General features: G+C 37.5%; 1 protein-coding gene across 1 annotated transcript in view; it reads right to left on the bottom strand.

Moving 5' to 3' along the window:
- Positions 1–17,864, bottom strand: part of CLINT1 (clathrin interactor 1) — a 46,531-nt gene that overhangs the window by 13,960 nt on the left and 14,707 nt on the right. The window contains exons 2-6 of the mRNA XM_027718555.2: positions 8,254–8,358; positions 7,519–7,615; positions 5,953–6,061; positions 4,899–5,063; positions 1,685–1,859 (exon numbers count right to left, since the gene is read on the bottom strand). Coding sequence (XP_027574356.1) covers positions 1,685–1,859; positions 4,899–5,063; positions 5,953–6,061; positions 7,519–7,615; positions 8,254–8,358 — 651 coding nt within the window. The remainder of the gene's footprint in view (positions 1–1,684; positions 1,860–4,898; positions 5,064–5,952; positions 6,062–7,518; positions 7,616–8,253; positions 8,359–17,864) is intronic.

Consider the following 17,864-nt stretch of genomic DNA (forward strand, 5'->3'; position numbering starts at 1 on the left):
ACCTGGAGTTCAATCTTCTTGGACCCTTTGATGGCTTCTGTGGAAAGAAGTCCCTTCATTTGAACACTCTGATAAAATAGCTTTGATGCTATCTAATCACCATGCCAGGAGGAGCCAAAAGGAAATTCCAGGATGGGAGCTGAAGCAACCATATTGCTGCAACCTGGATTCTTCTTAGAACAGGATAACCTGCAATTACCTAACTGGCTTTGCTTGTGTATGTCCCAAAAAAACCCTCCTTCTATTTTGTGTCCTTTCATAAATTTCTAGACAAATTCCCCAAGTGATACATACCAAAAAATAGAAGAAAAATAAAACAGAAGGGACAAGGGTTACAAGAGCAAAACAGAAATGAAAAATGTAATATTAGTCAGAGAAAAAGATCAGTGTCACTTGGGGTAGAGATGTACAGTGAAGAAGTCATCAAAATAAGCTGCTTTTGATAAAGATTGGACTTCAGAAAGGCCTGCCTAGACCACTGAAAAGTACAAGAATTTATCCAGTGTAAGAGACCAGGAGCCATTCAGAAATAAAGCAAAGGAAATAAGATAAAAAAAAATGAGCTTTGCAGACATCAGGGGACAAGTTGCTTTTGAAAGGTAAGAACAGAAAAGCACACAGCAATATACCATTGTTACATTTGAAATTGTTTACTTTCCTTCTGATCCCTTCTCTTTGTAGTCCACTGATAGTAAGTTCTAAGAGGAAACCCTGATGTGTGTGCAAAGAATACCAGTTTTATGATTTATTAATGCCCCAGCAAGACCATACCAGCCTTTTCCCCAGAAATGCTACCATTACCATTATATCTTCTTTCTGTACAAAATTGCTTTATTCTTGCACCACAGACACGTGTGCATGTGTATTTTTATATTCATATATACCCATATGTATATATGTGTGTGACTGTATCTAAAGACATTCCTGTAAAAAATATTAATCAAATCTCAGTGCAAATTTGAATTTTAAGTTGTTTCCCAAAAGGGAATTATTTCAATATACTTGAGCACTTTCTCTACAGCAATTTCAGATTCTGTTAAGTACAAACTTGATCTCCAGATAATTAAATTCAATGCACCTGTTGAAGTGTGATGTATGTAAAGTTCTTTCTGGAGGCAAAGCAGGGTAGGTTTTCTTCCTTACTGAAAAAATTTAATGACCAGATGTAAAATACAAGAACTTTCTTGAAAAGGTTCAACTGAAATGGACTTTTTTTAAAGAAGCCACCTGCAGGCTGTTCTTCCTGGAATCAGTTCAGGGAAGCAGCCCTGTGTCAAGTTAAGTCTAAGCAATTTTTATCTTCCTCTTCCTTGGCACTTCAGCATTCAGAGCAAGTGTAGCATTGAGTGGCAGCCTTCGGTACACTGGCATAAGACCACGGAATTGCTGAGACAAGGAAAAGCTTACAAAATTTCAGCCAAATTCCCTGCTTTGCCAGCAGCTTTCTAAGCTGGGGCAATAATGGAAAGCAGCCAAGAGTAGTTAACTACTGCCAGAGCTACACTATTCCCTAAGGCCAGGAAGACCTGCATAAGAAGTCCAGGAAGCAGGTATTGAACCCAAACAGGCTTCCTTACGGACAAAAGGAATGGCAGAGTATTGTAAGGAATATTCAGCAATGTCAAACAGCTCTATAATAGTGATTTCACAGATAAATTTGTGTTAAAATAACTCCAGTTAGTACCTGCACCTCTCTGGAGAGTCTTCTCTATCTTTCCTTCGGAACTTGCTGATGGTATCATCGATCCTGCTGCCAATTTTGTCACTTAGCTCACCTAACTTATCACTGAATGGAAAAGCTGGCTTTTTATCCCATTCTTCATCCCATTTGGACTTGGGCTCAGGATCGTATCTTTCACCTGTGTAAGACAAAGACAAGAAATATTAAAGATAACACAAAAAAAAAATGCCTGTGGTCTTTCAGGAATCCCTCTCAAGCCCCCCTGCCCCACAGACATAAAGCCTTACAAGTTTCAAAGCAATCTGAAAGCTCCCACCGTGCTGAATCAACACTATTACAGCAAGGCACAGCATGGAATGCCAATCATTAAGTGGCAGAAATGCAGATTCAAAGACTTTTGTTTATGAGAATGACACAATCCTAATCAGGATCCTGTTGGACTCTGCTGGAGAAGCACAAGCGGCACCATCAACCCTGGCTGCATAAGCAGCTGATCAAAAAGGGGACACACCAATTCTGAACAGTCACTTAATGCAGAATATTCCATTCCTGGCCAAGCTGTGTGCTCAGAGGTAAATCCCTGGGTTTTTACACACTGACATTCAGGAATACAGAAAAGCACAGTAACAAAATCTCAAAAGACGCGTACAATGCACGGCAACTTTCTGTTTTCTTTTCCACACTTAGCAGTTAAAGAAACCTTTTACAGAGATGAAAACAAACAAAAAAAAGAGGCAGTAAAGCAATTCACCTTTTCAGCAGCCACTGAGTACCCTGAACATCTTTACTGAACATTATTATCAAGGAATCAAAAACTTTTTTTCCTAATCAAGTATTCAAGACCTCCATACTGGTATCTTAGATTACAAACAGCTGTCGGGTTTTACTTGAAATAAGCACATTTGCTGTACAATCCCAACAAGGAAGGTTAAAACACTTAAGTCCGAGTTACTTATACACACAGAGACAACCTGAGCTTAATTCAAAAGAAAAAGACCCCAACATTTTAACAAAGACTTAACTATCAGGAGCACATCACACTTTAACTTGTATTGTGATCTTCTCAGACCTTCTGCCCAAAATATAAAGCTGTATAAAGCAAGGAAAACAGCTCAGTTTCCAGACATTTTTAGACAAACATTTTGCATTCCAGGCCATCACACACACGAAACAAGACACTTTTTATACTTTTTTTTACTTAAGCTGAGTAAAATTGAGTAGCAGAATGGAAGAACAGTGGAAAAAATCATTACTTCAAGTTCCACAGGAATTACACTGCAGCTCAGGCAACGTTCAAGATGTATTCAATTAAGCCATTTTTAATAAAAAGAAAATTATGGATTCCAGCACTACAAGGTGCAAAATTTAAGTTATACCTGTCTGATAATTTCGTATGATAGAGGACGTATTTCCTTACTAAAGACATAAGTGTAAGACTCCAATGATAGTTGTTCAGATCAATCAAACTTTTTCAGTAGAGAATCTGTTACAAATCCTTGAGATACTCAGTGAGATTTTTATCACTGGAAAAGGAGACACTGCTAAGAAATGTATTGCTGTTAAATTTTGCAGGAGAATAAAATGGCCTTATAGCAGTTTATGCCAGGCTCTCAAGCACTTTAATGCAGATTCCTTTAGAAGGGTTTCCTTGTGCAGTAGAAATTTTAAAATTAAAAAAGAAACCAACTAAGAGCTCGGTATCTTCAGGATAAAATGAACTAGGAAAAAATCTGAACATACAAAAGCATTTATGTCTAAATAACTAGAATCTTTTTGATTACAAATCTCACCTGGGAAAAGGTTTGTTTTCTGCTGCTAGAAAGATTCTTTTGGGTTTTTTTTCATTTTTTACTTTACTCACCAAATGAAGGAATAATAAAAAATATCATAAAAATTAAATACAAGACAAAGAAACTAGTCCTTCAAATTAAAAAGCCCGAGTGACAACTAAGGAGCACATGGAGAAAGGTTTCTACCCAGCATAAAAGGATAGATCACGACTCTTTACAGAGCAAGTCAAAAGATAAGCTCAGAGAAAGAACAGAGGGACATGTACTCAAAGCACAAATACAGTGACTCATAAGTATTTCCTAAAAAGAGAATCACCAGAATTCCAAGCAGGTAGCAAAAGCCTAAAGGAATATAATAAAACAATATATATCCTGCCATGGAAATAAAGATTTTCAACTACTCTTCATATGACAAAAAGAGAGAACAGAGAAATAATCTGTCAGAACCAGAAGGGAGCAAATCTAAGCTTAAGGCTCCCAGTGAAGAAGAGTAAAAAAACCACACAGAGAGCACCAGAGAGGGACAAGTGAAGTTTTAAGTTGTGCACAGTTACTGCTCAGCTCTTACACCAAACCCTTCTCAAAGAACTCCCCAATTCTAGCAACCCAGAGCCTTGTGCCATTGGGACTGTGGTACTCATCCCTGAATAAAAGCAGCCAAGGATTTACTTAGGCCAAAGAAAACACAGACTGACAGCTGGATCATGAATGGCATGCTGGGATAGATCAGATATAAAAGCCAGTTCAAGCTCAGATCTCTGCTACACACTATGACAGGGACTGGGGAGCAAGGAGAAAGCAAGGTACTTAGTGCCTATATTTAGTCAGATCTGACAGACCCTGGAAAATCCACAGGTATTTTTCAAGTATTACTTGGAAAACCAAAATGTCTAATGGCATCTATCTACCTACGCTGTGCCACCCAAACAGGATCACTACCCAAAAAGCCCTAACCCAAATTAACTAGTGGTGCTAAAGGAGGTTGGCAGGAGGAGGCAAAGCAAGCCTTATGCCATGGTGGGTGCAAAGCATCATCACTTTTATTTTTCTGATTAAAAGACTGACTAAGAAACCCTAACTTACAAGGACATTTCTTTATCTACTTCTGCTACAGCAGCATCCATTTCACAAGGAGACTCTGCCTATGGATAAAAACAATACAGCTAAGTCAATGCATTAATGTTATTTGTATAAGTTGCTAATTAGTTATGACCAGAAAAGACTAACTTATGCTTTTTAAAGTAATTCATTTAAATTTGTATGGGGGGGAAATATGCAAGATTTCCTTTATAATAGTAACACTGACAGTTAAAGAAACATAAAAGAAAAAGCATAAACAGGAACATATTAGAAATTCCTTTAGTTATTCAGGTGATCTAAGCCAAGTGGGGATTGTCAACCCTTGACCAAGGAAGCCCAGTACTCACTGTATCTGAACCCTCCAACATCGTCCGAGGAAACCCCAATGTATTTGTCTTTGTTCTTCTTTGCTTTCTTCCTCTCTTCCCGCAGCCGATCATCATCTTGAGCAAATTCAACCATTTCTTTTACCTTTTGGCGGATATTTATCCCTTGGTCTTTGCCATTCTCATCTGTATAGGGAATGCAGGATAGAGATGATGGATGGAAGATGGGGGGAAAAAGGAAAAAAATAAATAAGAGGCAGCAATACTGAACATCGAAATGATAAGAAAATTTGAATTATGAGCAGAGCAATCAAAGATTTTATGGCTACTGAGGTCCACTGCATCTGTTTAAAAGGGACCAAACACTTTAGCACCAATTTTCATCCTTAGATAAATGAGTTTTCACTGAACGGTGTACTTAGAAACATCTAACTGCTGCTGAAACACTGGAAAGATTAATAAAGACTGAGACAGAACTTATATGCTCCACTTGAACAATTTTAACCCCTCAAAACATCCCCCTTTTCCCCTCAATCTTTTTAGCACAGTTTTGGCAAGTTTCATTGCAAGAACTGTCTCACTGTAAAACTGGTTTTTTTTGAAAAACTGCTTTCAGTTGGGAAGTAGTATAAGCTAAATGTGCTCCTTTCCAGCCTTTTTCACATTCAAAACACACACTGGCCTTGCTGCCTTTGCACTGTAAATATTATTTGGTGGGAGGAAAAAAACCCCAGCTTCAAACAGATGTGTGTGTTTTGGAGCTCTAACCTTTTCTTCCCATATGATTAAAGCTATTCCTTTACGGACACCACAGGGGACCAGTCTCTAGTGCATATTTTAATATAAACCCCAACACTCATGTTGTGTTGGTTCTGTTGTTATTAGCCAGTCTTTTCTGCAAGTTCTTGTCTTCACTAATTAATACTCTAGGGCCCCACGTCTTGGATTCTGCACTCTTCACACAACTGGCAACAGTCACATTTTAATTAGACTGGGGAAGCTTCTAAGCTGGTTCAGGTGACTGACAACTCCAACTACTGTTTTAATTTGCTTATAAGATTTTTCTATTGCTCACCTACAAAGTGGTAATTTTCCAGGGATCGCAAATCATAAATGTGTTCTCTGGCACTTGTAACAACACGCTCTGATCCATTCCTTATGAGGTAAGCTAGGAGCAGCAAAGACTATAAAAATACAAAGCACCTTATGATTGCATGAACAAAAGCTCTATCTTTTTTTTTTTTAAATAGGCAATAGAAAACCAAACCTACCCCCCTCCCCAAATTAGTAAGCAATAAGACTTTCCCTTTTAAAATAAATGCTTATTATATGGTTCACAAAGAAAAAAAACATGTTTTCCTCACATGAACCTTTTGCTCTTTAGACTATCAAAACTGTATTTGTGAAACCCTAACTTGTTACTACTAAATCACAAGTTGTTACCTTTATCAGCTACTGCTTATTTTAAGAGAAAGCAGTAACAATTTAAGAGAAAAAGTTAACCCTGCAAAACAAAGCATTTTCTTTTGCCTCTTTTGTTCACAATTTTCCAATGGTTTTCACTGAAAAGTAACTCTTACAGGAATTTAAGAAGCCTTCTGCAGGATTCCATGGATATACAAAACTGCATTTCAGGACAATTTTAAGCAAGTGACAAAACAAATGAAGTTTAAATAATACCTTAATTTCAATTCTTTATGTTGAGGATTTCTATCTAGAAAAAAAAAATAATGTACCTTATCTGAAGAAGTGCCTTTATCAGCTAAAACTATCATTATATTTCATCCAATCCAAACCTGATAAGCAATTCCAAGAAGTCTTTATAACATTAAGTAGCTACGTGTGATAGCATTAAATATTAATTTCTATTGTACTTCAGGGAAAACAATTACTATGACTACAAAACATCAAGCACCTGTGAAAAGCACAAACCATGCTTTAGAATTAATTGTGTCTTGCTACAATCCTGGCATCAAGAAAAACAGAATATAAGCTAGCCTGTTACATCAAATCTAAAAAATGAGGTTATATTTGCATAATTCAGTGAACACTGAACACCACTTCGAGTGCAGCATGATACAATCTCAAGCAAAAAGTTTCTGTACCATGTTAATTCACCAAAGACAAGAAAAATGCAAATGACTCGGTTACGTCCTAATCGTGTTTTGGAAAAGTGTTATAAGATCTGCAAGAAAATTCGGTCCACTCAATTAAACTACAGTTTTTAAAGAATTACGAATTGCCAGAAAATTAAGATTAGTTTGCATTTTATTTCAGGTATTCTTGAACTCCTTCAAAAATGTTTTCCTGACAGCACAGTAACTTACCTCCTTCTCACGGAGCTCTGTAACAACTCCTTTGGGTAGATTCAAACTGCGAATGCTACTCCAACACTTGAATATCAGCAAAATGTAATTGCTCTGTTACGTTCATTAAGTAGGATCTTAAACACTCTTCTAAAACCAGAAATTTTGTGGTTTTTTCACATACAGCATTTGAAAGACACCTTTGACTTCACTAACAGAATTACAAAACAGTTAAGAAAGAAATTAAAGGTTACTGGTGGAATAAGTGCTGTAGGAGTATCTACACAAGGCACTACACGGTACGAGCACCAAGACGAAGTCTCAGACATACACACCTTATAAACCCTCCTCCAGTTCTTTTTATTATCTTTCAGCATTCGAGTCCAAAGCATGTTCATGAGTTCTGGGAACTGCTCATACATAAACGTAGCCCTAAAGAATTAAACAAAAGGAGTAAATGTTCTCCGTGGTTTGCCACAACGGCTTGTTCAGACTCAGGGCTGGCAGTAGATGGCAGCGTGATCTAAGCCCAGGCACGTCGGGTGACATTACAAGGGAAAAAGCTATCCCCGGTTTTACTTATTTACATTCCAGGACTACAAAAGAAAAAAAAAAAGTAATTCGAAAAATCTGAGGCAGTAAAATAACCTTCACTAATCTGTAACCAAAATAACGTTGAATATGAATACCCTAATAACCACTGCAACTAGTCAAATTAATTTTAACAGACAAAAAAGCTCAAGGAAGAATTTGACATCTTTTACTCTATTTGGAAAAGTCACAAAAAGGCACTTTGAAAATAAACGCTCCAAAAACGTCAGATATATTGAAATAATTTTGAGGCTACATAAATGGAAAATCAAGAATTTAAAAAATACTTGGGCTTCATTTTTTGTTTGATGGTTTTCCATACATTCTAAAATTATTCATTAAAAAAATAAGACTTGATTTACAGCAACTTCTCAACATTATCAGTCTGCATACCGCAGAGTTGATTTAGCAGCAGATTTCACGTTCTTATATAAAATGCACCTTTCTTTTCTTCATCACTGAGTCAAATTATCACTTACTTGGCAATCTCTCCCATGAGTTGCCCTGAAGGTCCCCATGGATCATCATTGGTTGCTTCTCGAACCTTAGACTCTATTTCTGAATAATTCATAACCACATTGGTGCTGCAAAGGAAAAAAAATTCACACACATGAAGATTAGCATCAAAACTGAGAAACACATGAAAACTTAATAATGACACTAGTGCGTATCTCACTTAATGAGATACCTCTACAGAGTGGGAAAGAAAACAGCTTTAGTGCACAAGTTACCCTGAGGACACCATACAACATATTTAAGTTATCTTTAGGAGGGTTTTACTATTCCATTAGTCTTCAAGAATACAGATGAGAAACTAGGGATTACATTACAGCTGGATTTAGTCCAGTAAAAATGGCTGTTGGTCAAATTAAAATCCAAACCAAACCACTACAGTCAAAGCTGATAGCTTCTGCAACTAGATATGGTTTGCAACGGTGCACAGTTATTTGCAAGAGGCTTTATAACTCAATCAGGAGCAGTTTGGGCTCTTTTTGAATGAGTGCTACAAGGGAAACTCAAGAATATCAGTATTAAACAGGTGTTGGTGAAAAACTAACAAACAAAACAAACAAACAAAAAATCACATGGAAGACTGAAGTAAGGGAGAGGAGATTCACTAGAAGGCCTGTTTCCCAGCTTCTATTTATTTAATTAAGGCAAAACAGCAAAAGAAAAGCTGCAGAGCACTCAATTACAATTACAGCAATGCAAGTACTGTAAGGAGCTCAGGCTGTCTCTACAAGAGGTCACAGAAAAGCCTCACTTGGAAAAAAGGAGGCAATTTTTCCATGCTGTTTGCATTAAAATAGTAAATATGGGGTTTTGGGGATTTTTAATTAATCTCTCAAAGGGGTAACCTATAAGAGCAGCAACGTCCTTTGCGCCCCTAAAAGCATCCAGATATATTTGATAAAACAATAATTTTCCTTATATTTTAAGTGAGTAAACAGGCCCAAAGCCTTATTCATACAGAGAATGTTTGAAAACCAGCTCTCCAGTTCTGGGGCAAGAACCCACAACAGGAATGAAATTATCACTGAAAGGAGCCCTGGTGGCCTCTGCTTTCTCTACATACTCGGAATGTATTTGAAATAACATGTTTACACCTATCATGTCAGAAGTTTGAAAGTTTACTTAAAAGTACATCATACAACTGGTTTCAGAAGCTAAAAAACCCTGTAAGGTGATGACTTTCAACACAAACCATCCCACAAAGTCAAATTAATTAAACTGTAAGAAAGTTCTAATGATTTATAATGCAATGTGGAGAAGGCATTTGCTGCTTAAAAACCTCTTCTGAACCTGAAATATCTAAAAGAAGAAAAAATAACAAACATCAAGATGCTCAATAATCATCCCTCTGTACATGTGGAAGTTGGCACAAAGCAGCATTCAAGCAATTCCTGTTCAATTTTATTTGGCATAAGGATAGCAAAGATCCTGGAACTGGGAGTTATAAACAGCAGAAACAAGAATGAGATCCCCTTAAGTCTGAAAGGGGACACAGAAGGTAATTGTTAAAACAGAATAAAATTCCTGGACTTATCCTGGATTCTCAGCATGAGAATTCCTGCTGTCAGATCCTGATGTATGATTTTATTCAACTTTGTGTCTAAAGAGAGCATAAGGTACATGACTGAATAAATAATCAGCAAGCTAACAGAGACTATCTATATTAAAAAAAAGCATGTAGGAACACAGCAGCAGTTTGGAACAACAGCCATTAAGGTTTTACAAATTCATTTATGCCAAACACACCTCAAGCTTCTGTTTCTGATATTTTCTTCACCAGATGTAAAATTGTGAACTAATACCATCTTTATTTCCCTTATGTGTGGAAAAAAACACAACCCCAAAGCTACAGGCTTCAGGATTTGCAGCTTCCAGCACACTGGTTCCCTTGTCCAAAGCAAGGAAAGGCAGGGAGCTGAATGGAAAGGTTCTGCTTGTTTTTATAACCCCTCCTTAAGCGTTTGTTCAAGAGACTTGATGGAGGATTGGGAGGGGGAAGCACAAAATGAAGCATTTCCTTAATTTCTTAGAGCAAAGACTTTAAGAATGGAAAATGCGTGAAAAGATGCAAATTTGCTGTAAAAAAATACACGGCAGCATTAGCTATGGAAGAGCTCAGAGCACATGGCTAAAGCAGCAGCAGGGTTGGAAGGGGGAAGCGGAAGGAAAACAAGGGAAATTAAGTAATGCCAAAAGAAAGAAGGTGCAGTTAAGCCTCCCTAAGTACAGAAACATGCTCTATTTCTAAACTCCTCCTGCAGAAAAGTTATTGTTCTCAGCAACTAGGAGAAAGCTCTTTTATAAATGCCAAGCTGAGATCTAATGGCACAAAACATTCCAAACCAAAGCATCTTTAAGCCGCATTTAATTCAGCAACAAATGTAAACTTCAAGGAAAAAAAACCCCCACCGCTGTTGTATAGTTTGGCATCATTCCAGGGCACTTAAAAATAACCATTTCTAAAAAGGTGGAAATACAGTTTTATTCTTCCTTTCCCATGTTTTCTATGGCCCTCATTCCATGCCCTACCCATGATTCCTGTGACCTTTGCAACAAAAAAATAATTTACGTCCAGATGTGAAGGGAAAAAGTGACTAGCTTGATTGCCAAGACTTCCTGTGATTGATATAAATTTAATATCCGAGGATACTTCCCGACACCAGGGGGGGCTCTCTGATTGGTTTATCCTGGGCAGCTTCCAGGGAATCGTGCTGGATTGCATGGACACGGTCTGCTCTGCAAACAAATCGACTACAACAGTCAAGGCTGACAGAAAGTAACTTAGCAGTCAGTGTTTAAAACACCCCGTTATCTGCCAGACAAACTGGATTCACCCCAAATGGTTAACTGAAACCTGCACAACTGAAATCTTGTGACAAGAACATTTACAGGAACTTCTGACACAGACAAAGACATCGAACTGAAAAGTATATTCTGAAGGTTACATCCAAAATAAAGGCACAGCAATAACGGAGTTGACAAACATCACAAACTGTTGCATTCTTCTGTGTGTTACATTTATTTCAAGTTTATTAAATCAGACTAGTGTCAACAGATGATTTTTAATCTTTATTATACCCCTAACAAATTATTTTATTTCAGTATTATTTTTTTTTTGAAGAAAACCAAACTGTTTGGAAAAGCCAAGAGAGGGCACTGTCAGATCTTTGTGGAACAGGCAGCACGATGACAGCTTTTAATTTCTTGGAAGAGAAAGCTCAGCTTTAAATGTTTGCATCCACAATTTATAGCAACACTAAATAGGTAGCTCAGGTCTGAAACTAAATTCCTCTACATGAATAAATGGACATTTGCTAATGAAAAGTCAGTAGGCAGTAGTTGCAAATATCCGATCATCTCCAACTGCATCAGATAATAAGACACTTCCTCTTAAAAAAAAAGTTTTACATGTATTTTATAACTATATTTTAACATATTTTGAAAATTAATAGATGCATCATGTACCTTCAAAACACTACTTTGTCCACAATTTTGTCTGTATTTTTCAAAGAATTGAACCAATTGTAAATAGTCCAAATTTTATTCAAAGTTACATTTTGAGATTTGTGCATTTGAGACAAAGGTGTCACCCAGATCCAGGTGTCACATCCTGCAGCACGCTAAAAAAAACCCCAAAAAATAAACAGAAAATTAAGCAAGACAGGGAAAAGAGAGGGATCAAAGGGGTGAGAGCAGCACTCAATACATACCTCAATGTATTATTTGAGGTAAGAATGATGTTTAGCTGGTGTTAAGGAGAGCAAGAGGGAATAAGAAGTTCTGTACCTGCCCATATAAAACTCAGATCAGAGAAGCTATCAAGGTCCAGCCAAAAAGTTTACCAATTACCTGCCAATTCAACCTTTACAGTTTCAACAGCCTGAAAGCACCTGAACTTTCAGGCGTAAGAGGATAAAAATCCTATAGGTCTGAGATTGTCCTCAGCAACCTTTAATACATGGAAATGAAAGGCAGCTTGTGGATGGCCTGCATGAAAATAAAACCTTACACACTGCAGGAGCACTTCACAGGTGAGATACAACAATGACAGATTTTAAGAGGAGTCCTGTCTTCCTCCTCCCTACCAGCAGATACTGAACATAACCCACAATGTGGACATAAATACACACAAACACTAGTAAGTGATAAAAATATCTGCAGAAAACTCCTATTTGTGTTTGATTTCAACATACTCCAGTGTAAGGCTCTGAGAGATGTATCCAGCTACTCTGCTCAGGTTTCTGATCTTACACAACGCCACATGAATCAAGCTACTAATGATCAGAAGGACAGCATTAGTGAGCATGAGGTATATTCTGCTCTCAGCAACATCAGCACTTCTTCAGTGGGTTCTCTATAGAACAGTCGCAAAATAAGCACTGAAAAAGAATACTTTTCTAGACTAAGGAATTCTTTTTTTAAAACTACTTTTATGCCAGCAAAGTCATTTTATTTCCAGCCAACATTTTAATAAAAAAATTAAATAAACACAACATCCTGAATTGAAATGTTTTGTCTCACAGTGAAGACTTTTCACTGTTCAGGACCAAAATTCATATGCTGTAAATGAAATCAGCTCAATTATCTGTTAGGAGATTACAATCACTTATACACAACTATAACTGTACTGCTTCTAGTAATAGCTTCCAACTGGTAACATTACAATCAGTTTTGTTGTGCCTGAACTAATTATCCACATCATTACTGCTGGTTCCACACTGAAAAAAATCCCACCCTAAATTTCTCTAAATCATATCCCTTGAACCAGAAACTCTTCAGAAACGGGGACGGGGAAACACAAGGCTCTGAGCACAGTCAGCAACAGAAATGGAATAGTATTCTCTCAGCTAATCTCTGCTCTAAAATTAACCACCAAACTTGAAGGTTAATCCTCAAACAGCAGTGATTTAAATACAATGGCAGCAAACCTGCTAAAGGAAAAGATGCAACAATTTTTGTCTTTGTCCATGTGATTTAACACTTTGCTCAGAACCTTGGAGGCAGCCTACAGCACTAGAAAGTGTAAATAGTTCAGTCTCCATGGTCCTCCCAAAAGAACATCACACAGATACTTCCACTTCATGCTTCCCAGCATCTCCTCTATTTTTCAGATTTTTTCCATAGTCAGTGGTGCTCTGTTCTGTCATCAGCCTGACAATACATTCCAGTAGGAAATCACAACTTGTAAAGGAAGCTCACAGTTCATAGCTAGATTTTTGGGAGCAATGAAGGAATTATTCCTAAGATAAGCATTCATTGGGAAAGGAATAAAGTGTTATATCTCAAAGTTTCAGACCTTCAAACATCACATACTCAGCACTTTGTATGAATGCTCAAATATCAGCAGTCTCAAATATGCAGAAACCTTTCAACAGCATGTGCCTAGAAAACCTGCACTAGAGAAAATAAGCGTCATGAGAAAAGAAGGTATTTATACATTAAAGGTAATGAAAGAATAATAAATATCTATCCATCCATTCATTCAGAATGGAACTTACTTGAAAAGCATATTAAGGAATCAGAAAGCCTAAAAGATCTTAGTCTATGTTTCTGCACAAACTTAAAAGCCCTGAATAAGCCCTGGGGCAAGAGTCAGACCACTCCATTAAAAGCACCATCAGGATTAGCGTTGCTATTGATGTGGGTGGTGTCACTGAGGACACAAGTACATCTCTGGACATTAGATCCACAGAAGATTTGTGAAATGCCATGTCTAATTTTATGAAAACTAAAATAACCAGAAGCCACAGACAGGCTACATTACAGCAGTTTCTTTATAGTGATGATAAAGGTATTGGATTGGACAGGGGAAGCCTAATTAGAAACACTTCTCAAACCTCTGGGAAGCTGCCCACTGTGCTGAGGGACTCGGCAGCTGCAGCAAGGAACCTGGTTACACAGTCAAATATTTTTCAATGTATATTTCAAACCAATTACAATATCATGTATACATGGGACTCCTATGTGCATAATATTATGCCTTTAACTATTACTCCAAGGACACCACTGGATTATGCACCTTCTGTTTTCCTTTTTTTAATTTTACTACTGGGAACGCTAAAATCCTAAAAGCTGAGATGAGAAACTTTGTACGTTTTACCACCATTAAGAGTTTCCAATGAGACCCCATTCTGCAAATATCTGTTTAAGGACTAAATGTAGAAGAAAAGAAAATTCAAGCTTTACTTACATGTATGTGTCATACATGCAGCGTGAACAATAATGTTATTCAAACAAACAGCAACACTAAAGAAATTATTTTTTTTAAAGAAAGAAATTAGTCTGTTACAGCAGGAGGGGTCTGGATGAACAGAAGAGAAGCTCTGTTATTGTACAGCACTCTGAAGTCTGGTGCCAAAGTTTTCTTACAAGAAACAAATATTTTAACCTTTTGTTATTTAACATGCCAGAAACAGACACAACATGATTTTATCTTCTGAATAAGGTATTTAACATTATCCTTTCAATAGGCAATTCTCACATACTAATACTTTAATTTCATTCCTTCTGTAATTTTTTTAGCAGTTTCCTTATTTTTAGAAAGTCTTCATGTTTCCTGTGACTTTCACAGCAAATGAAAGCAAAGCACACTAAGTTTGGTCCATGACAGAACAGATGTTACAGACTGAATAAAATCTCACCACCTCACTTGATGAGATAGCAAAGGAGACTGTTACAGTAACAGTCTTTAGAGTCCACATGGACAAATCAAGTCAGAATACACTTGCACAGCTCTATCCTGGTGTTTCTTGGATTTAAGTTAATAAATTGCATTATACAATCAGAAAAGACCATAAAATGCATAAAATAGTTAAAAAAACGTTAAGTTACAGCACAAGGAAAGTTCGCTTGAACTGAATAAAGAAGAACATACGCAGATGGTTGACTTATTTGCCTTTCCTCTCTCCATCTACACATCCCTACTGTTTTTATGGGAAGGCACAGAGATGACAACAGGAGTACTTTCTCATACGGATGGTGTGTTACCAGCACAGTGGTAGCTCCAACATAAACTGAACAAAGGCAGCAGTAACTCACACCTGGAGGCTGAGCCAACTCCCTGCTCCTGCACTTCAAGCCCTGGCTTTGTCTTCCAGCAGCTCATTTTCTCCAATCAGTTCAGCTGCCTGGTCCCTCTCAGCTGAGAAGTCAGCAGTCACCCACTAGGACAACACAGGGACCCACGAGCTATTGCTCATCCTATCCATGGTGCATGTTTTAGGAATATTATCCAAACACAAAAGCAGTAATTTGCTTTCACATTTCCCAAAAATCAGTACGGGGCTGACAACTTAAGGCAAAATCCCCAACGTATAGTGTAGCTTTGCTTCTAGACTTTTAAGATTGTATGCATAATTGTTTTTTAAAAGAAGAATAAATGAATTAATTATTGCACTATAAAATGAGCCAGCTGAACATTCAACATCTGGAGAAGAGATAAGGCAGACCTTGGGAATATTTTCACAGTACAGTTATCTAGAAGACCTCCACCTACAGACACACGTGCATTTAAGATGAAGCCCTTGGAGAAGAGTGAACACACCATCTCATCCTCACCATTCAACTCCCATGAGTCATGCATCTAAACTATTTTTAGTATCTAGATTAAAAGGTTCCTGTGAAGGAGTGGAAATAAGAGGGAAAGCTTTCTGAGAACACAAAAAAAGTTGCTTTAATATTAAATGATCCATTTTTAAACCATGTGCAGAAGTTAGTTTCAACTAGTGAGAGCACACAGTAAATAAAAAGCTACACAACTTGTCTAAGTACAGGATATGTCTCCCCCACTCCCAGGTGTGGGAATCTTGGCATCTATTAAACTGTTAATTAGTTTCCAGAAACACTTTTGCCAATTAAAAAAAAATCATTTAATACTTATCCATCTGGGCACGAAATACTTTCAACAGAGCATTTGAATTGGTGAGCTAAAAAAGAACCGATCCCAATCCACACAGCACCGCCTCCCAAACCACCAGAGGCCAGGCCAGGGTGCAAGCAGCACCCCATAGTCAGGGGCAGCATCTATTAACTCCACTTATTTCTGTGAGCATCCCTTCCTTCAGGCTCTGATCACTGGTCCAAACTTGTGTTTCAAGCATCTGAAAGGATTTAAGAAAATCAAATAGAAAGATGCACTTCAGGACCAGATTTCGCTGCCCTGTGACAGTCTGTCACTACCTTGGAAAGCTCAACATGCAAACAGTTTCACAGACAGAGGGCAGAAAGATAAGACATCATTTATCCACCTGTTATCCCAAACAATATAATGGACATTCAGGAATTTATGTACCTAATGCTACCAATAATTATTCAGAGAAAAAGACATTAATTGCCTTCAAAATAAAGATGGTGCTGTTCTTGCCCTCAGTGAGCTCATATATTCAGTCTCAACCAGCATCCCTCTCCTTGCTGAGTGAAGACAAACTAACTAAAAAACATGTAACAAACTTAATGAATTTTCATTTTGCTCCTGTCAGTAATGTCACTTTTGTTATAAAACATGCAGCTTAGATTTAGAGCCTTACAGATGAAACATATGGATACCAAATATGAAGCCAGCAGTCCACACTGAACGAAGAAACAGATGGGGACCCATCTGCCAAAATGCCTGGTGAGATACCTCAGGTTACAGAGAGGTAACAGCACAACATTAGAGATACTTGACCGTTTGAAGTTCTTTATTTTCCAGCCGCTCCTCAGAACCATTACAAATACGACACCAGCCAATTCAGTCCATGAATACCAGGGATTATTCCACACCTTCCATGCAAGTAGCAGTCATGCTCTTTCTGACCAACGATACCATCTGCATTATGGACAGGAGGATCTGAAATACATTTTCAGCTTTTCAAGTTCAGTTTCATAATTTATGTGGCAGATGTGCAAGGCAAACTGCACAGAAAGAGATAAGCCAAGAAAAACATCCTGATGGCCACAAATGAATTACAACTTGTGGGAGGAAGGAACTATAAAGCTATTTCCTGTGCCTTACAACTTCTAATCACAAAAGACTACCAAGTAAACAAGATAACCCAAAATCCACCACACACACGTTCAAAAACAACAGTGACTTTAAGAATTAAATTGCAGCCTGTTAGAGAACTCAGAAGCTCTCTCACTTACAGAAACCATCACTGCACCTTACTGAAATCTTTCCTTTCAAAGTCTCCCCCTGCCAAAAGTGACCCAATTGCAGCAAGCTTTGTTCTAAATGGTTTTGTAATTGCTTTCTACAGCTGAATTATTTTTTGCAGATGTTGGGAACATGAAGCTTGGGAACATGGTAGTTTTAAAGCATATTTGTGCAAGGAACAAACACTTCCTCCCCCGCTTGATTTAAGACTGATTTCACCTCTCCTACTGCAGATTCCCTGCAGTATGTCAGTGCTAATATTTTCATATTCTTGTATAAAACAATCCCTTGTGGTTTACACCAACAGATACATGGCTGCTTTATGTATCTTAATATGTGGCAGTAAATAACTTCTCAAACTCACCAAGGATTTTGCCATGTTAATACTAATGACTGTGGTTTTGCACCACCTCTCTATAAAAAATATCTTTGTCTAAAGCCCAG

The sequence above is a fragment of the Pipra filicauda genome, unplaced genomic scaffold (genome assembly GCF_003945595.2).
Source record: "Pipra filicauda isolate LSUMZ 115617 unplaced genomic scaffold, ASM394559v2 scaffold3_size10097308_pilon, whole genome shotgun sequence".
NCBI classification, from domain to species: Eukaryota; Metazoa; Chordata; class Aves; order Passeriformes; family Pipridae; genus Pipra; species Pipra filicauda.